General features: G+C 49.6%; 1 protein-coding gene and 1 pseudogene across 1 annotated transcript; one reads left to right on the top strand and one right to left on the bottom strand.

The window, feature by feature from the left end:
• Positions 1–2551: 2551 nt before the first annotated feature.
• On the top strand, positions 2552–4021 carry LOC133746048 (transcription factor TCP9-like). The gene has a single exon (XM_062174207.1). The coding sequence runs from the start codon at positions 2743–2745 to the stop codon at positions 3925–3927; it is 1185 nt and encodes a 394-aa protein (XP_062030191.1). The 5' UTR covers positions 2552–2742; the 3' UTR covers positions 3928–4021.
• Positions 4022–19304: 15283 nt separating this feature from the next.
• On the bottom strand, positions 19305–20724 carry LOC133707486 (glutamate-1-semialdehyde 2,1-aminomutase 2, chloroplastic-like; annotated as a pseudogene).
• Between the last annotated feature and the right edge of the window lie 140 nt (positions 20725–20864).

Here is a 20864-nt window from a genome sequence, read left to right as displayed (position 1 = left end):
TATATTAACTGTTGGACTTAAGATTTCAAATTCGAAACTCCTCTACCGAGAGCAATGTTGTTTGACAAGAAAATGGTTTTCGTGTGATGGATAAACCACAAGTATGACATGATGAGGTCACTCAAAGGCTGGGATTGGAGTAGATAGCTGTCTAAAACTTTCAGAAAATACACTATAATGTCAATAGACCCCATTTCTTGGCTGGTGACATTAGAATCAACCTCGAATATGCTGTGATATCTTGATAATGATACTTACATAATTGGTTTGTGGTTTTGTGCATACTAAGCCTGTCATTTGGCACACTTGATTTAAGATCTCTGGGAACTTATGATGGACTTGACTGCCAAGCGTGCACCATCATGTGGTGTCCGAAGCAACTTGCGAATTAATGACCCCTGAAAACAATGTCAAACTACATTCAGAATTAGACTGCTTTTTTAACTTTTGCCGGCAAGTCGTAATCGAAAGGGAATTGAAAAGGGTGGGTGGGTCTATTCAGACCTTTAAATTTGCTATATACTACACCTCCTCTCAAAATTTCTGCCATCAAACTTCCATATTTACCCTCTTTCTCTCTTCCTTTTTTCTCTGCGTCATCAAGTTCCAATCTGACCAAGATCGACCCTCAGTCTTTCCAGGAAATAAAGGACCTATAGTCCACCATATATTTTTTAGTCTCAGGTATATGTTGAAAATAATATTATCCAGTTACTATTTGAGAATGACAAGGTATTGGATGTACAAATGAGGAGGGAGTCGTTACAAGTCATGGAGCTGATGGTGCCTTCTGTTCAGAAAGGTGTTTTGGTCTCTCAATAGAGAGATTGCAAATCAGAAACTAAACATAGGAAATTTGCTCACAAAATTTAAAGATATTGAAATTTCTGAACAATGCTTTTGTTCCTTTGCCTTTCCATTTTAATTAATATCGATAATGTTTTCTTTTGCTTGTACACTATATGGAGAGTTATTGACGTTCATGATATGGTTCTGAACTATTCCAACTTAATTACTAATGTTTATATATGGCTTTGGAAGATTACTTCTTTGCCTCATGCTCTAGAATTGAAGAACATCGCTCTGATTTCAATTAATAGATTTATGCGTTCACATAATGTTCTAAAGTAGATCAATGTGGTAAAACATTTTTCATAAGTGCAGCTGACACGCCAAGAGGGTCGGAGCAGTGTTATTTGAGGTTAGGCAAGACGGATTCACTGGGTAACTAAGTGAGGATTGTATGTGTTTGAATTTTTTTTGACTAAGGGGTAAAATAGGATTTTAAAATTTTCAAAGAAGTTAAGAGGTTCAAATAACAAATTTAGAGGTATGAATAGAACCACCCAATTGAAAAAAAAAAAAAAAAAAAAAAATCTCTATCTTCTTTTCACTCGGCAATTCCCTAATATTTTTTAATACAGAGAATTACCGTTAATGAATTTGTTTATCTCATGTTATGACAATATTCCATTCACCTAGGCTAAAGTAAGATATTAATATACCCATGGGGTTTGGTCCAGTGGAAGCAAGCTGGTCCTGCATGTTGGGCGAACGCTACAGTGATACTCCTGGTAGTAAGGGGGTTACTGGTTCAATCTTCCGCATGTGAAAAACATCCTATGGGGAGGGGCCTTACCCATGTTGCTCCCGGCCTCGGGTGGGACTTAATATATGGTAGACAAAAGTAAGATATTAATATACATTGGCACGTCGGGAAGGGGGGGTGGTTCCAAAGAACTGAAGAAGCAACTGTCCAGAATTAAAAGAAAAAAGACAGAAGCAATTGTCCATTTCAACACCTACTCATTATGCATTTAATTGGACCAAAAGTAAAGCCGAAAAAGCATTATTGTCATTTGTTAGGATTTAGAAGGGTCATTATGGTATTATTATTATTTATTTATATAGAAAGTTTTAACTAATCAACAATGAAAATGGAAATATGAGAATGACTTACGCCCATGAAATGTAATGCATTTTGTTGTTTTCTAAAAACACAAGACCAATCAGTTTAATACCTAAACCCTAAAGCAAACGGTAGGGATTCAGAAAGAAAAATTCTTTACTCAATGACATCAAACCAACTAAATTCAGTCACCGAGTTTGGAAGATTGGCTAGGGCTAAAAAAAAAATAAAAATTTCAAAGCCAAAAGAGATGCTTTAGCTTTGTGTATTGGACGATGGACCACAGTATAGATCATGCAGTGGATTAGGTTATGCCGTTGGCCAGAGCCAATTGCCAACCCATCACCAATCCGCAGCGCAAAAGGCATTTCCTCCAGAGCCCAGACCTTTCCGCCGGGCTCCACCTCCCCCAGTAGTGGTCCACCGTCGATCGGGACACATGATACAAAAACCCCAGCCCCACAATGCCCCACCCAAGTAGGCCCCAAACACACGTGGCCCCAATCTCCACCGCGCGATCTTTACGATCTCTCTTTTCTCCTCTGCCCCACACCCCACATTACAAGTGGTAAGACCTGTGGGCCCCGCGTGCTCTCCCTCTCTCTCTCTCTCTCTCTCTATTTCCGTTATATTTACTGACTATTTTACAGTTCCATACTTCTTCTCTTCCTCTTCTTCTATGGATAGAGAGAGGCCCCCTGACCCTGAGCTCTTTCATCACTTCCGTTCCTCCCAACCCAAAACCGAACGCCAATCATACGAACCCTAATCGCAGCATAAACACAAAGCGTCGTCGTTTTTTCCTCGGGTGACTCCTATTTTTGGTGGCAAAAATGACGTCGTATTTTGAGGATCAAGAAGACGACGGAGGAGGAGGCGGTTCCGATCACAGCACCAGCACCGGCACCGGCGACCCGGAGGATAACCGGAACAGTGAGGACAACAGGAACCGAGTCTTTTCGAGGCAGCTGGTTAATTTTGACGAAATGGCGATGCCGCTGAAGATGGAGCCCATTGACTCTGACCCACCGTCGGACTCTGACCACCGGGCCCACCCGCAACCGCCGCAGGCTCCGTCCGTCGGAATGGTCCCCATGGCGGCGATGCAGATGCAAATGCCCGTGCCGGTGTCCTCCTCCTCCGCCGCCGCCGCCGCCAGGCGCTCCTCCACCAAGGACCGCCACACGAAGGTCGAGGGCCGCGGCCGCAGGATCCGAATACCCGCCACGTGCGCGGCTCGGATCTTCCAGCTGACCCGGGAGCTGGGGCACAAGTCCGACGGCGAAACGGTGCGGTGGCTCCTCGAACACGCCGAGCAGGCCATAATCGAAGCCACCGGCACCGGCACCGTCCCGGCCATCGCCGTCTCCGTCGGTGGGACCCTCAAGATCCCCACCACGCCCAGCTACCACAACCCGACCGACGACTCGCAGACCTCCGCGGCCAAGAAGCGGAAGCGCCCCTCCAACAGCGAGTTCGTGGACCTAAGCGACGCCGTATCGCAGTCCTCGGGGCTCGCTCCGGTGGGGCCCTCGACTCCCCAGCCCGTCCCTCAAGGCCTGGTCCCCGTCTGGGCCGTGGGCAACGCCGGCGTGATGGTCCCTGCCAACGCCTTCTGGATGATTCCACCGAACGGGTCGGGACAGGTCGTCCCCGCCGCCGGCCCGTCCAGCCAAGCACCGCAAATTTGGGCCTTGTCCCCGACTATGACGCCGGTGTTCAACGTGGCCGCGGCCCGGCCCATATCGACGAGTACGTTCGTGGCGAACGGCGGAGTGGAGGTTCGCGCTCCGTCGCCGGCGCTGTCGAACTCGGCGGTGAGCACGAGCACGGTGGGGTCGAAGGCGGCGAAGAAGTCGTCGTCGACAATGGCGCCGAGCGTGAGCTCGAGTGGTAGTGGTAACAGTAACAACGGTAGTGGCACGAAAGCTCAGATGCTTAGGGATTTTACTCTAGAGATTTACGACAAGCAGGAGCTGCAGTTCATGGGTCGACCCGCAGGCCCAGGAAGCCAGTGATCATAGTTTTTAACCATTTAGAGATTGTTAGTTATCCTTCTTCGAATCAAAATAAAAAGTCCTCAAAAGAAAATGAGATTGTTAGTTATGCTTCTTTCGGTTCTTGTTGTATGTATGCTTTTAGTTTCTTTTGATTCAATTTTTCTCTTTTGAATTATGATTTTCAGTTGAAGAAATGAGATTGAAAGAAGCATCCCAATTGGGTTTTGTGGAGTAGCAAATGGTGGGGAAGGTCAGTGAGAGTGAGAGGGGACTAGGGGAGTAGTGTTATGGACCGTACACACACGTGTCATGAGTAGGCGGAGTTCGTTGAGCGGGGTGGGGACCGTGGTGGTGGTAGCATGGTGGTCCACCTGCAAATGGTGGGTCAAGCGAGCCCAAATCGTGGTTTATCCGAACCTACAGTGGCCCACTCTAGTGTTAGAGAGGGTGCGGGTAGGACGACTCGTCTAGCGTGCTTGTATTTGGTTGTGGTGAACACGCGCTCGATGTGGGGGTGGATTGGGAGAGGGGGGGGGGGAATAAAGATGTGATCCCCCTCCCGTGGAGGGAGGGTGGGCCTGCGTTGAAGCTGTCAATGGCTGGGAGATGAGGTGGCGTGGACCGAGGGGACGGATGGGGTGTTGGGTCAGGGGTGGGCCCCGGTTCACTTTGTTGAATTGGTCCGATCGAGATGGAAGGCACAAGGATTGTGCTCCAACCTCCCCTCCTCCTCCTCCTCCTCCGCCTAGCCTAAAGTGGACCGGCTGCTAGGCGGTGTGGTTTGAGCGTCTACATGTTTTTTTTTTTTGGCAAGAGAGCGTCTACATGTTAAAAGACTAAAACGGAAACTACAAAAATAGGTCATGAATTTTTAATTTTTTAGTGTTAAATGTTCAACGACTACGAGTCTCTTTTTCAATTCTCGTGATAGGTACATGATTCAGTGTGTTTTTGTATATCATATATTTTTATATGCATTTTTTTTTTGAATAAAGGGCTGGTGCGGCTACCCTCAAGCCTTGATTAATGAAACTGTCGAATACAAAGGGGAGACATTGAGCCTAAACCCCTGATTACAATAAGCATGTACAGTATGTCCTGAAATAATATCAGGACTCTCTATAGAAGACATGTATTCTAACAAGCACTAACTAGCAAAGAGTGTTCTACTAGCTACTCCATTTGCTTTGACATAACGGAAAGATAACTTGATCTGTAACCCGTTTACAACGTAGCATAATTACCATAAACACAGCTTTGCTACTATGTTGCCGTCGCAGAATAGACCCGACGTCACTTAGCTTCACCCTGCCACTAGGCGGTAGCGACTATTTGACAAAGCAAGGAACTCGCTGCTAGCTACCTAGAGCAGACAAGGCACTCTGAGTGCATACACATGCATATAGCCTGACTAGTCCTACACAATTAAGATAGGGACTTATTGCTCGCATAAAGCGCAATACAACTAAACAACATAAATAAGCAAAAGCATAAAAGAAATTAAAACATAAGACAGGGCCCAAAACTTGAGACCCAGCCCTATCTGCAGCCCACAATAGGCCCACTACAACAGAGTCAAGGCTCGAAGTCAAACAGGCCCAAGGTCCATCCAAGAGAACAAGAGTCCATTGTCGTCACACCACCTCCCCCACAGGACCGCCGCCACCACGATCGAAGCCACAAACAAGCACACCACCGTCCACCCTAAACCCTAAAGCTTCACCACCAACTCAGGACCACCACCACCCCACCCATCCCCCTTAAACCAGATCGGGAACAAACGAACCCTCACCCTAGATTTGGGGTTTCCCGTCCCCAGCCAGCCACCAGACTCTCCAAGCCAGATCGATCTAGCCACCCCCTCCACGACTTCCCCGTACTGCTCCTCCATCCAGCCCCGACAAAGTGTGCCCAATCCGATCCACCCCTCAAGCCTCCGCCATCCAAAAGCCCTACAAACTCCCATTGTTCGAACCCCAACACCTATTGACCAGAGACCCGACACCACTACTTGCCGATAAACGGTGACACTAAGCCTACCCGTCAGACAACAACGTCCATAGGACGCGTCGCCAGACGAGTGAGAAGAGATTTGAGAAAAACTCACTTGCAGCTAGGGTTCTCCAGAGCTCTCAACCTAATGTCGTCATTTTTACATGCATTTTAAGAGTTCTAAAAATTGTGTTTTGGTCATTTCAAAAAACAAAAATAAAAATTGTGTTTTGGTTATAGCAAAATTATGACGTGAGCAAATTTGAAGAAAAATGGGTGTTTCAAGAGCTTGAGGAGAAATGGCCAAAAATTAGCAAAAAAATGTGGAGATTGTGACAATTGTGAACCTTATAAAACTGGCGACATCTTCACTATTTTGTGATCGGTCGTCGAGTTCTAGTAGCTTCACAACTAATTGTCACGACCAAAGTACATATACTGGTCCCTGAGCTTTTGACCATAAAACACTTCAGTCCTTGACATTCTAATTTCACACGTTTAGTCCCTGTACTTTAAAATTTCAGACCAATAGGTCCTTACCGTCTAAAAGTCGCAGCGAAATGTCTATTATGCCCTCAGTTTTTTTTTAAAATAAATTTATTCCTTTCTCTTATTTATTTATTTATTATTTTTTCTTTATTTTATTTATTCTTTTTTTTTTTAAAAAAAAAAGAAAGAAAAAAAGGGAAAAAAACAGAAAAAAATAAACAAAAAGAAAGAAAGGAAAAAAAAAATCCTTTTCCAAAAAAAATAAAATAATTAATTAATTAAAAAAAAAGAACTGAGGGCATAATAGATATTTCGCCGCGACTTTTAGATGGCAATGACCTATTGGTCTGAAATTTTGAAGTACAGGGACTAAACGTGTGAAATTAGAAAGTCAGGGACTGAAGTGTTTTATTGTCAAAAGCTCAAGGACTAAACAGTATTTAGTCCTTTTTTTTTTTAGAAAATTATATATTAACCCAAAAATATAAGCTTCTATTGAGAAAAACTCATAGATATTTTTCTTTCAATTTACACTCATTCTACATAACCAAACCTTCCATATAGAGTATATGTCTATAATTAATAGTTTTTCTCATTTTTTTGATATATCTAATATGCCCTTCTGATTATATCAAGTTAAATTAAGTATCTTCCTTAATCTTTGTTAATGTCTAAAAGTTCGGCGGTAGCTGAACCTTTGTTAACGCTGATCCGGTGGGAGGATCGATACTTGTGACGTTCTCAAAGCCTCCGCTACCTGTCAAGTAAAATACAAAGGTCGTCAGAGGGAGACCGCGTTGGGCGGTCTTCAACTCTCCGATGCCTAAGTTAGTCAATGTATTTATGTTGACAAAGTAACAGTAGGTAAGTATTGAATGCGTAATTAATGAGGAGAGAGGAGAGGACCTTTTATAGGTGATGAAGAGGTTTATCTTCTCTTTGTTTTCGATGTGGGACTGATATGCTTCAGTTCCCAGTTTCAGAAGCTTCTGATGCCATCTTGGCGCGGCGCGTGGCGGCGCGTCGGCGGCGATCTGGAGGTGGTCCGACGTTGGGGCTGTAGCCCGCCTGGCGGTGTGTCTGCATGTCATTCCTTTGGTTGGAATTAATACCTTTGGCGGTAGAATGAGCGTAGCCCATTAGAGCTAATTATGCTTGCAAATGTACATGTATGTACAAGTCCCCCAAGTCCCCAGTCAAGGAGGGCAATCTTGGTTGGGGAGTTGTTCGGCGGTTTGAAGCGTTTTCTTCCGCTAGACTTGCAAGAGCATAATTAGCGTCAGTGCGTTGTCAACCGTTGGTTTTACTGAGCAAACGCTTTATACCCTTTCGGGTGGGCCCCTGCTAGGTCCCCCAGGGAGTCCCCCACTCCCCGGCTAAGATAGACCTCCGGATGGTCGGAAAATTGTTTGTTGAGGGGGAGCTGCACGGAGCAGAGGGTGTTGGGTAGCGAGCCCAAGCTTTAGGACCCAAATGACGGGGGTCAACGTGCCTGATCAGGGCCGTCGTAGACTGTTGACAAGTCCCCGTGTCCCGTAGGGACGGTCTGACGGTAACGCCGCGTGGCGGTCGTTGTCAGAGTGAGGCGTGGCCTCGGGATTCGCAGTTTGGCGGATATCCCCCCGCTAAATGCAGTAGAAAGCAGCGTCCGGTAGGCGTGCCTAGCGGTATTTTGTAGAGCGATAGTGCTGAACAACATACGCAGCTAGCAAGCTGAAAAGGAGGTTCCGCTAGAGGTTCATAGCGGAAGATGCCTAGCTTGCAGGATGGCAAGGGAGAAGTTCCGCTGGCGGGGTTTCGCTCAGCGGAGACTCCGTCACTTGGCGGATGACAAGTGAGAAGTTCCGCTGGCGGGGTTTTGCTCAGCGGAGACTTCGTCACTTGGCAGAGGACAAGTGAGAAGTTCCGCTGGCGGGGTTTCGCTCAGCGGAGACTTCGTCACTTGGCAGATGACAAGTGAGAAGTTCCGCTGGCGGGGTTTCGCTCAGCGGAGACTTCGTCACTTGGCAGAGGACAAGTGAGAAGTTCCGCTGGCGGGGTTTCGCTCAGCGGAAACTTCGTCACTTGGCAGATGACAAGGGAAAAGTTCCGTTGGCGGGGTTTCGCTCAGCGGAGACTTCGGACGATTGGGGAACTCTTCCCAAATGGTTGCTCCCACCAGACGCTTCGTCCGGTGGTGGTTGACACGTGTTGAACCCGTAGAGGGTTAACGTGCGCAGGCCTGTCCCCTAAGCGTAGCCGTCTTCTCTCCATTAATGATAGTAATGATGGGTTTCGTAACCGAGGCGACGCCTCGATTAATCCGGAGAGTAAGTGAAAAGTGGTGACACGTGTACGGCTGGTGTGTGATGTCGTATTTTAGCGGACGGCCTAGAACGCGTTGATGTTGACATAAAAGGGGGGGAACCTTAGCGAGATTTGACACTTTGTGAAAACTTCAAACCCGAGTCGTCGTCTTCAAGCTCTCTGCGATTTGCGAATAGAGTCCTGCGGGGCGAAAGCTGTGGAGTCACCGGGTCTTGGGAACGAGGTTTCTATTGGTGAGGACAAGCGCTTGCAATCACAGCAAAGGTTTCATCAGTAAGGTTGGTTCTCTGAATCTTATCCCTGTTCCATTGAATTTCTATGTACTTGTTGTTGTCAGTTTTCTGGGTTTTGTGAATTTGGGGTGTTCTAAGTGTGTAAAGTGGGCTTTGGGGGATGGGTTTTGGTGTTTTTGACAGTTGGGATTTCTGGGATTGTTAGATGGTCGAATCTGGGTTCAGTGTTTGTTGGTTATTTGTTCCTGTTTTTGTGATTTCTGGGTAAACTGTGACTGCTGTTCTTGTCGATAACTGATGTAAGAATAGGCTAGATCTGTGCTTGTGCTAACTGGTGTGGGTTTTAGGGTTTGGGATGGCTAACGTCATAGAGATATCGAGCAGTGAGGATTCCGGGTCTGACGTGTCGTTCAGCGCGGCGGATAGGATATTTATTGACTCGTTGCGTCCGTCTGCCCATGCAGGAACCTCACTGCCGGAACCGCTAGAGGTTGAGCCGCTACAGACCATACCCTGGGCAATAGCCATGGGTCGTACGTCACGTCCGGAGAGCTCTAAGGCGGGTGAGGTGGCGGCGGCCAAAGCTAGGCGCGACGAGCGCTTGGCGAGCAATAGTGCCGCCAGCGGATCCACTAGGGATGAGGAAACAGCGGGGGAGGACGCTGAGTCCGCGTGGTTCCTCCGGGATGGCACCCCCGTCGACGAGGCGGGAGGGCGGATGACTCTCGCCGCTGTTAGCAAGATGAAGCGGACGTTCCGGCTGCCGGGCTCTGTGAAGCTGCGCCCGCCGACTGCGGATGATAAGGCGTCAATTCTCCCGGTGGGATTTGCGGCCGTTCACGAAGCGATACTCCGCCAAGGAGTGACATTACCGCTGGTGCCGAATCTGCAAATCCTGGTGTGTGAATTCGGCCTTGCGTTCGGTCAGGTTTGTCCCAACATGTGGCGTCTGCTGCTGGCGATGAACTCTTTGTGGCGGTTGTCCGGGTGCGAGGGGCCTACCGTGGCGGAAGTGCTTCACTTCTACGAGTTGGTGTACGTGAAGCGCCAGGGTTGCAGAGGGCAAGTGAACCTGAGCCGCCGTCAGGGAGCACCGAAGCTGATAGAAAACCTAAGGGATTCAATGTCCTATTGGTGGGGGACCTTCTGTGTCGCCACGGAGGGATGGGAGTACCAGGCTGGAGCGAACGAAGAAGGGCCGACGTTTAGGATTAAGTCGGAATTCCAACCTATCCGAGGTTGGTGACCATTTTCCGCTGGCGGTAGCCGGCGGGGTTTTTATCTTGAAGGCTTTGTATTCTTACTAATCCACTTGTGTTTGTGCAGCGGGACTGCGGTACAACCTAACGCGGGAGGAGGAGTGTCGCATTGCTCCTATCAGAGGCTGTTGGCGGAACCGTAACCTGCTGGACTTTAGACTTCTGACTGGCTGGGAGTTGCTAGTCGACCAGAAACTTACTCGCTCCGTTGGTAAGAAATTTCCGTCAGACCGATGTTTCCTTTGTAATAAGTAGCCGAGACTGACTGGCTTATGTATATTTTCCCAGAAACTCCGCCAGGAAATAAGTCGAGCCGCGACGCTTTCGAAAAAGCAAAGGACCGCGCCGAGGTGGACAATTTTCTGGAGACCATGTACGCCGAGGGGCTGGCGGCCCAACAGACGCTGGTGAACCCCGAGACACTGGCGCTGAGCCAGTCGGAGGTTCCGGTAGTGCTGCGAATGCCGCACCACTCCCATCTTGGTGAGGATGGCCTGCCGGTAGTGCAGGCGGGGGTCCCAGTGGCTGGCGGGAAGAAGGGAGGCGCTGCGGCTGGGCAGCAGAAAGATCGGATGCCCGCCAACAGGCGTGGCCCCCAAAAGGAAAAGGTGGTGCCGCCGGCGGATACTGTCATTGCAGCAAGGGAGGAACCGCCGGTGAGGGTGACGAAGACTGCCGCCGGGAACCAGAGGGCGCCGGAGAGAAAACGTCGGCAGGCCGACTCCCCTGACGAGGAAGAGGGGGAGGACGTGGAGATGATCGGCTCGCGCCGACAGAAGAGGGCCCGAGGAGCTCCGTCGAAGACTGTTGTGGGGGAGGGAGAAGAGCCCGTCGCCAGCGAGCTAGACTCGTTTGCCGAGTACGCACCGTTCATGACAGATGGGGAGCGGGAATTTCTCTTCCACCTATGCGAACGGCTAGGGTTCGGCGGCCTAGCGGGTATCTCACGCCCGACAGCAATTGACCAATCGCCCTTCAACCTGGCGTTTGGGCAAATATCTGCGGGACTGCACGACATGTTTGTGGCGGCATCGAAGCAGCCCATGGTCGAGGGGGAGCTGCGGGAGGAAATTCAAGGTCTCCAGAGGGAGTTGGCAGAGGAGAAGGAGAAGCTGGCAGAGGCAGAGCGGCGCCTGGCTAAGGCAGAGTGTGACCTTGCCGATGCCCGCGGTAAGCTTCGCGTGGCCATCGAGCGTGACTTGGAGAGGAATGACCGCGTCTCCAAGTTGGAGCGGGACGTTGCGTTGCTGGAGGAGCGGATTGCCGCCAAGGACAAAAAACTTATTATCGTACAGCGGGAGTCCGCCGCCAGGGTGACGGAGTTGAAGCGGTTAGAAGGTGAGGTTGCTCGTCTGAGAGCTGAAGGGAATACCGCTGCGGCAGCCGCTGTCGAGGCATTCAAGCGGTCTGCGGAGTTTAAGAAGGCGATGACAGAGTCGGCGAAGGCCGGGGCCCTGGCAAACATAGATATGCTGAAGCGGAAGGGTGCCATCGACTTCACCAAAGCGTCGCAGCCCGATGCGCCGCCAGCCAAGAGTACCCCCACGGAGAGAGACGGCGTGGCCGCTCCAGCGGGAGGTGCCCGGTCAGGTAGCGGGGAAAGTGGTGCGCATCCGGCGGAAGGGTCCCAGCAGACTCCCAACCCCACCCCATCGGAGGTGTCGCGCGCTGGTTTCTTGGCGGCGCACACCCGTGCGGATGGCACCATCGAGACTCCAAGTCCGACAGCGCGAGGATCCGATCAGACGAGTCGAGCGGTCGTGCCGCCGCCTGCTGAAGCAGAAGATGTCGAAGGCCACCCCTGAGGCCAGTTTGGACCGCTCCCAATATTTCAACTTTGTTTCTTTTGTAGCCGTTGAGGCATGCCATTTTGTAATGTTTTGCTGAATAATATGAAATTTTGAGTTTGTGTTTGCCCCATGTGTTTGTACCGTTAGTACTTTGAGTTACATTTTGCTTTTGTCAATCAATGACACATTAAAGGAATTAAAATTGGTCCAAGTGCACCTCGTAGCGGACGAGGTCCGCTGACGATCGCTGGCGTTGCCAGTTGCCCTCAGTGCTAGACTTGGTAACAATGGTTTGAATAATTCCTCGTTTCATTGATAGCTGATTGATCAGCGTACAAAAATCGGGTAGTACCCGTCGGGTAGCTTCCCTTAGCTAAATATTAAACAAAAATTTAGCTAAGTCAAGATGCTGCTGGGTAGCGGTCTGACTATTTGTAATAATATCGAAGGTGTTCAGTATTCCAAGGGTGGGCCGATTTGACGCCATCCTTGTCCATTAAGTAGAAGGTGCCTGGGCTCACGACTTCCACAATGTTGTATGGGCCTTCCCAAGTTGGGCGGAGCTTTGTTGGTGGTTGAATGACTTCTTTCATTACCCAGTCCCCCAGTTAGAGGTTCCGGGCTTTGACTCTGGCGTTATAGAAACGCGATACCAGCCTTTTGTTTTGCAAGTTGCGCAAATGGGCCTTGAGTCTTTTTTCTTCTAGGAGGTCCCTGTCCAGGTTGATGCCGTCGCCGTTGGTGTCTGGGCAGTAGCCCTCGACCCTAGCGGTAGGCTGAGTTACTTCAATAGGTAGGACCGCCTCTGTGCCGAACATCATGCAGAAAGGAGTTTCGCCGGTGGCGGTAGTTGGAGTCGTCCGGATGGCCCATAGGACTTCTGGAAGCTTCTCCGCCCATAAACCCTTGGCGCTGTCGAGCTTCTTTTTTAGCAGCTTCTTGATTATCTTGTTTGCTGCTTCGACCTGGCCGTTGGTTTGGGGATGGGCGACAGATGCAAAACTTAACTTGGTGCCCAAGTTGGCGGTGAACAATATGAGTTCCTTGTTGTTGAACTGTGTACCGTTGTCTGTAATGATTGTGTGTGGGACACCATAGCGGCAGTAGATATTCTTCCAGAGGAAGCGAATGACCTTGGCGGTAGTAATTGCCGTTAGTGGCTCCGCCTCTATCCATTTGCTGTTGTAGTCGATGGCTACAATGATGTACTTGAATTGGCCCTTGGCGGTTTGGAATTTTCCCATCAAATCGAGGCCCCACGTGGAGTGAACCTAAGGGCCGATGATGACTGACAGAGGTTCCGCCGGTGCATGTGGGAGATCCGCGAACTGTTGGCATTTGTGGCAAGACCTCGAAATTTTCCGGGCGTCATCACCCAGTGTGGGCCAGAAGTAGCCCTGTCGCAATGTGCGGTTGGCCAATGATCTGGCACCTGAGTGGTTTCCACATTCTCCGCCGTGGATTTCCGCCAGGACGATCTTTCCCTCCTCTGGGGTTAGGCAGCGGAGGTTGGGGTAGGTGAACCCCTGACGGTACAGCTTGCCATTCTGAATGTTGTAGCGGGTTGCTCTCCGCTTGAGCTGTCTTGCCTGGATCTTATCCTCTGGCAATGTGCCGTTGCGCTTATATGCAATGATCTCGTCCATCCAGCTGGAGTTGACTTCAATGTTGAAGATCTCCGCCAGGGTCTTTGTGATGCTTGGCTTGTCAAGGTATTCTACCCTTGTGTCCGCTGGACTCTGATGTGGCTGGGCGGTTGCCAGTCTCGCCAGTGAATCAGCCTTGGCGTTCTTTTCCCTGGGGATTTGTGTGATGTTGTGAAATTTGAACTTTTTTAGCAACGTTTTGACGTACCCCAAATATGCCGCTAACTGCTGGTCCTTGGCTTGGAAGCTGTCGTTGACCTGGTTAACGACTAGCTGGGAGTCGCTGAATATGTTGACGCTGTCAGCCCCCGAGTCAATGGCGAGGAGTAGACCAGCGATGAGTGCCTCGTACTCCGCCATGTTGTTTGAAGCTTTGAAGTTGAATTTTAACGCATATTCCGCGTTCAGTCCCCCGGGTCCTGTTAAGATGATTCCGGCGCCGCTGGCCTTGGCGCTGGCGGAGCCGTCCACATGCAGGTTCCAATCTGACTGTGGGGGGGCTACCTCCTCAACGGTCACCATTTCTGTTCCGGGCCTTGTCTCAACACCGGGCTCCGGCTGTCGCTCGGTTAGCTCAGCGATGAAGTCCGCCACTGCCTGGCCTTTCATGGCGGTTCTTGGCCTGTAATCTATGTCGAACTCGCTGAGCTCAATGGCCCACTTGCTGAGGCGCCCCGAGTGCTCAGGGTTCTGCATCACTTGCCGCAGCGGCTGATTGGTTAACACATGGATCGTGTGAGCCTGGAAGTATTGCCGGAGGCGTCTGGCAGCAACGATAAGTGCGAGGGCCAGTTGCTCCAAGGGAGGATATCTTGTTTCTGCTCCGTTCATGCCTCTGCCGGCATAAAACACTGGAAGCTCATCTTGGCCTTCCCGCCGGACAATGGCGCAACTTACCGCCGATGCCGAAACCGCCAGGTAGATGAATAGTGTTTCTCCTTGCACAGGAACAGAAAGGAGAGGGACTGCCGCCAGGTATTCCTTTAAGCCCTGGAACGCCGCCTGGCACTCTGGGTTCCAGTTGATGACCTTCTTGTGCGTTGTTTTGAGGAGTTTGAAGAATGGGGCGCACTTATCAGTGAGTCGAGAGATGAACCGAGAAAGGGCGGTTAACTTGCCCTGGAGGCACTGGACGTGTACCTTATATTCAGGGTCTGCCAGGTCAAGGATGGCCTGGACCTTGTCTGGGTTAGCCTCGATGCCTCGCTCGCTGACGATGTAGCCCAGGAATTTGCTTGCGGTGACCGCAAAGAAACACTTCTCTGGGTTGAGGCGCATGCCGTAGGCCAAGAGAATGGTTACTATGACCTTGAGGTTTGCCACATGTCCGCTGGCCCTTACGCTCTTGACTAGCATGTCGTCCACGTAGACCTCGATGATTTTTCCCAGATGCTCAGCGAACATGGCGTTCATCAACCGCTGGTAAGTTGCACCGGCGTTCTTCAGACCGAAAGGCATGACATTGTAGCAGTATCCGGAGAAAGCGTCCATCATGCTGAGGAGCTCATGTCCGGCAGTTGCATCGACTAGCTGATCGATACGAGGTAGCGGGAAACTATCCTTCGGGCATGCCTTGTTGAGATTTTTGAAGTCGACACACATCCGCCACTTGCCGCTGGCCTTTTTGACCATTACCAGGTTTGAGATCCACTGGGGATAGATGACTTGGCGGATGAACCCAATGTCCTGGAGTTTGGCAACCTCCTCTCTGATTGCCCGGTATTTTTCCTCATCAAAGGCCCTTCGCTTCTGCTTGATGGGATAAAAGGAGGGTTTGATGGTCAGTTTATGAGTGATAATTTCAGGAGAGATACCTGGCATGTCCGCGTATGACCATGCAAAGACGGCGGCATTATCACGTAGGAACTGAGTGAGTTCTGCCTCCACCTCTGGGTTTAGATGGGCGCCTATGCGGACTGTCCGCTCAGGGTGTTCGTCCGAGAGGCAGACAACCTTTAGCGACGTGTCAGGGTCGACCGGCTCCTTCCGTACATACTTCTCCTCCTCATCCCTAGGATCCTCAAAGATGTTTGGTGGCGGTGCCTCACTACCCACTGTCAGAATTTCATGGCGGCGCGTCGACCGCGCTATAGTCGTTTAGTAACATTCTCGTGCCAGCTGTTGGCTTCCCCTGACACAGCCCGTGCCGTTGGGTGTGGGGAACTTCATGAGAAGCATGTACCCGGCAATGATGCACTTGAGCTTGTTAAGCGTTGGTCGACCAATGATGGCGTTGTACGAACTGAAGCAGTCGACAATAATGAATTCTGTATGTACCTCCGCCATGCAGGGGCTAGTGCCAATAACCAACCGCATGTAATCTGACCCCAGCGGTTGTCTGACGTCACCGGAGAAGCTGAGCAGTGGCTCGTGATCCTGGAGTAGTTTTTTGTTCCGCTTGAGATGGTCGTAGCAACCATTGAAGATGACGTTGACAGCGGACCCGCTATCTACCAAAATTCTCCCCACCGAGAATTTGCCCAGAATGGCATCGACCAAGAATGGGTCGTCATGGGGTAAATGCACTCCGCGCTCTTCCTCCTCCGAAAAGGTAATAGGTTCCCAACCTGATTTTGGGAGCTTGGCAGATCTTTCGTAGCGGATGTTGCAGACTTCCTTTGGGTGATTAGCGCGTGCATAGCGCTTCCTTGCCCTGTGAGACATGCTGGTGATTGGAGCACCGCCATCGATGGTGTTGATGCGGCCCAAGGTCTCAACGTTGGCAATTACTGGTGGTGGTTGACGCACCTTGAACTGCTCCAACTTGCCGTCACGGTACAAGGTCTCGATGGCCGTTTTGAGAGCATTGCAGCTATTGGTATTGTGGCCGCTGTCCTCGTGGTATTTGCACCACTTGCCGGTGTTCCTGGGTTTGCCTGTTTTTGGGTATTTTGGAGGGGGTGGCGGTGGGATCTGATCCTTGCACTGATTGTAGATGTCTTCATATGAGGCAGTCAGGACCGTGAAAACTGCATACCGCTTCGAGGACTCCGCCTGCTTGTTGCGGTTATCCCCATGGGTTGGGCGGTTGCCCTTATGGTAATGCTGGTCCTTCTGCCGCTTGCTCTGGTGGTGGCCCTGTTGCCACTCCCTTTTCTTGTCAGTTGATGGTGCTGAGGGGGTTTTGCTAGCGGTTTCCTGATGACTGGAAGATGGCTGTGTTGATTTTGGTGTTAGTGGTGGCGGTGGGGTTTCTCCGTATGTGATGAATTCCGCCTGGGCGTGAATGACCGCCTCACTCATGACGTGGTCATACGTCTCATTGGGATGATTGTAGTTGAGGTGATAGAGGAACGGTCCCTTGAGCAGTCCCTTCCTGAAGGCCGCTGACGCCATCGTTTTGTCTAGGTCACGGCACTGAGATGCTGCCGCCCGCCACCTTGTGACGAAGGCCTTCAGTGACTCGTCCTCCCCCTGCTTGACGCTGAACAGCTGACTTGTGTTGTGATGACCAGCGGATAATAAGATGAACCGGGAGAGGAAAGCATGGGATAGTGCATTGAATGAACTGACAGACCCCGGCGGACACTCAAAGAACCAGTTCATTGCCTCGCCATCCAATGTTTCGCTGAACAAGTGGCACAAGGTGGCGTCGTCGAACCCCCTGTTGTTGGTGACCTTCTTGAAGGTGTCCATGTGGACGAAGGGATCAGACATTCCACCGTAATGCGCCATCTTTGGGGTTTTTGCATATGCCGGTCTGACAGCCTGCAGAATGGCAGCGGTGAAGGGCCCGGGTCTGGAAGCGAAGAGCGGATTCTGAGTTGGCGCTGGGACGCCCGACTCCGCCCGGATCAACCTCTGCTCCAGCTGGTGCATTCTTTCCAATACCTGGGCGGTTGCATCGTTGGTGGAATCAGCCTGAACAACCCGCTGGGACAGCCTGCGCCTTGGCACAGGCGGAATATTCTCGGTCCTTGCCCTAGCCTCCGAGTGGTTGGTGTGCGGGAGTGATTCCGCCTCTTGTTCTAACATGGGTTAGGGTATGGGCGGTGGTCCCATTCCCAATAACTCGGGTGGGTTCAGCGGTACCTGCATCTGTATGACCGGCCCCGGTCCCAACGTTCCGGTGCCGGGTCGGCTATGCCTGGTGCTATGTGACTGCTCGCTCTGTGCTGGGCGGGCGGTGGCCTCCAGCGTCTTTTTTAATTCCTCGAAACGTGTCATGAGCGTAGCCACCTGCCGCTGGGCTTCAGCCTTTTCCTTGCGCTCCGCCTCACGTTCCTTGTTTGCCTTGTGAAGATCCGCCAGTGCTAGCTCGTACATAGTGACGAGATCTTGACCCGGCGGGCGGCTGCTGCTCGAATCTGCCTCACCGCCGGGGTTGGCCGGGGTTGTGAATAGTGCGCGGTTAACGCCTACTGCTGGGTCGGGAGGTTGGGGGACGGCGGGATGGTCTGCCTGCTCTTCAGCGTTTCCCCCGCTACCGTTAGTCATGGTGATTGTGGTGGGATGGCCTTTTGTTCAAGGGTTCCCACAAACGGCGCCAATGTTAATGTCTAAAAGTTCGGCGGTAGCTGAACCTTTGTTAACGCTGATCCGGTGGGCGGATCGATACTTGTGACGTTCTCAAAGCCTCCGCTACCTGTCAAGTAAAATACAAAGGGCGTCAGAGGGAGACCGCGTTGGGCGGTCTTCAACTCTCCGATGCCTAAGTTAGTCAATGTATTTATGTTGACAAAGTAACAGTAGGTAAGTATTGAATGCGTAATTAATGAGGAGAGAGGAGAGGACCTTTTATAGGTGATGAAGAGGTTGATCTTCTCTTTGTTTTCGATGTGGGACTGATATGCTTCAGTTCCCAGTTTCAGAAGCTTCTGATGCCATCTTGGCGCGGCGCGTCGGCGGCGATCTGGAGGTAGTCCGACGTTGGGGCTGTAGCCCGCCTGGCGGTGTGTCTGCATGTCATTCCTTTGGTTGGAATTAATACCTTTGGCGGTAGAATGAGCGTAGCCCATTAGAGCTAATTATGCTTGCAAATGTACATGTATGTACAATCTTATCATCCATTTGAATTTGAAATATTAAGCTAAAAAATCAATTCGTTTTGACTTTATCGTAATCAATTACATCCCTTAGTTTCTTCCTTACTTTATATTCTGATTACTGACTTGAGTATATATTTCTATATATACTCATTACAATAGTAGTTTATTTCCAACACAAATTTCAATTCTTGTTTTCCTTATATGTAGGTATTTTCTTTTTGAATAGAATTTCAACTTTCTTTTCCTTGATGGGGTCAATTATTGTTTCAAAAGATGGAAAGAGATTTTGATTCAAACACTGGGAGAAAATGTTTTTCTTGCTTGAAAGAAAGGGCGAGGTTCAAGCATGTATGGTACTTCTTGCTTGTGTCTCTGAAGAACAACTAAAGAAATGTTCTTAAAGAAAAGAAAAGGGTTTGAGATGGGGTCAAGAAATGGGAAAAAAGCTCTTGTTATTGTGTTTTCACTCCTAGGCTCACATTCGGTGCCTCTCTACATTCTCGAAAAATTTCTAATTGTAAGGCATGTATCTTGTTCTTGGATTACTTTCTTCTTCTTTTTAGGCTCACACTCATAGATTACAAAAGTAAAAGAACTTAAACAAAGAAAAATAGACATATTTCGCAATCCAGCAAGAAGCAAAATATAAGAAAAACAGTATATGAAACCACAAATTAGTATAGAGAAACAACTACTGCCTAAAAACTTTCGCTGCAGCAGCTATCGATCGTAATTCGGATGTCTTCAGGAGTATGTGCCATGCTTGTAAGCCGGCCTCAAACTGTGAAGGAGCAAAGTACACACCTTCCTCCAGCATTCCCCTATGAAACCTCCCATACTTTGCGCTGTCACTCCTTTTTGCATCGTCAAAGTTGTAAACAGGCCCTTCAGTGAAGAAAAACCCAAAGATCCCACTTATGTATCCACCGCAGATTGTATGCCCAGCCCTCTTCCCAGCATCTATGATACCTTGAATTAGTTCACTTGTAATCTTATTCAGGTGTTCATAACTTCCTGGCTCCTTTAAACTCTTAAGAGTCTGAATCCCTGCAGTCATTGACAATGGGTTGCCGCAGAAGGTCCCGGCTTGGTACACTGGACCTACTGGTGCTACCATTTCCATTATCTCCCTCCTTCCGCCATATGCACCAAGTGGCAGACCGCCACCAATGATCTTGCCGAGTGTTGTTAGATCAGGCGTAATGCCAAAATACTCCTGTGCTCCACCATAAGACAAGCGGAAGCCAGTCATCACTTCATCAAAAATGAGGAGAGCACCGTGTTCTGTGGAGATTTTGCGCAGACCATTAAGGAAATGGGGTTTAAGGGGGAATAAAACCAGAGTTCCCAACAACAGGTTCAAGGATGATTGCAGCAATTTTTCCATTGTTACTTTGAAAGAGAGCTTCCACAGCCAACAAGTCATTGTAGGGGGCTGTTAGAGTATCCACAGTGGCTACCTTAGGAACTCCTGGTGAGTCTGGGAGTCCTAATGGGGCAACTCCACTACCAGCCTTCACAAGAAATGAATCGGCATGACCATGGTAACAACCCTCAAACTTAACAATCTTCCCTCGGCCAGTGTAAGCACGGGCCAGGCGGAGCACACTCAGGCATGCTTCAGTACCTGAGTTGACAAATCGAACCATTTCTATGCTTGGAACAGCTGAGATCATCATTTCTGCCAGAACATTCTCTAGAAGACATGGTGCACCGAAGCTTGTTCAATTCTTCATTGTTTCAGCCAAAGCTGCAAGTACCTGAATGTAATTGAGTACATAATAACTATCTCTGTCGCTAAGGAGCGGCCAAGGTGAAACAAAATCTACTCTTCAGACAATGAGAACTAATCATATAACCAAAATTGTCAATAGAAGAAAGTGTTTCAATATACTTTGAAATTAAAGAATGGAGTAGGAGAAGAGAGATCGAATAGAACGTACCCCATCATCTGCATGTCCAATTATTGCAGGGCCCCAAGAACCCACATAGTCAATATACTCATTCCCATCTATATCCCACAAGCGAGAGCCCTTGGCCGAATCAACCACAAAAGGTTGTCCACCAACAGATTTGAAAGCACGTACAGGTGAATTCACACCTCCAGGCATCAACTCCTACAAAATTCTCATGGAAAAAGCACTAACAGAATTTGAAACACAGTTGACCATTCATCAAATACAAAAAGTTATAGTGACACAAAAGAAGCTCAATAATACAAGGACTATACAAGTACATTTCCAAGAGCAAA

This window comes from Rosa rugosa, chromosome 4, assembly GCF_958449725.1.
Source record: "Rosa rugosa chromosome 4, drRosRugo1.1, whole genome shotgun sequence".
In the NCBI taxonomy this organism is placed as follows: Eukaryota; Viridiplantae; Streptophyta; class Magnoliopsida; order Rosales; family Rosaceae; genus Rosa; species Rosa rugosa.
This window is presented reverse-complemented; position numbering and strand designations above follow the sequence as displayed.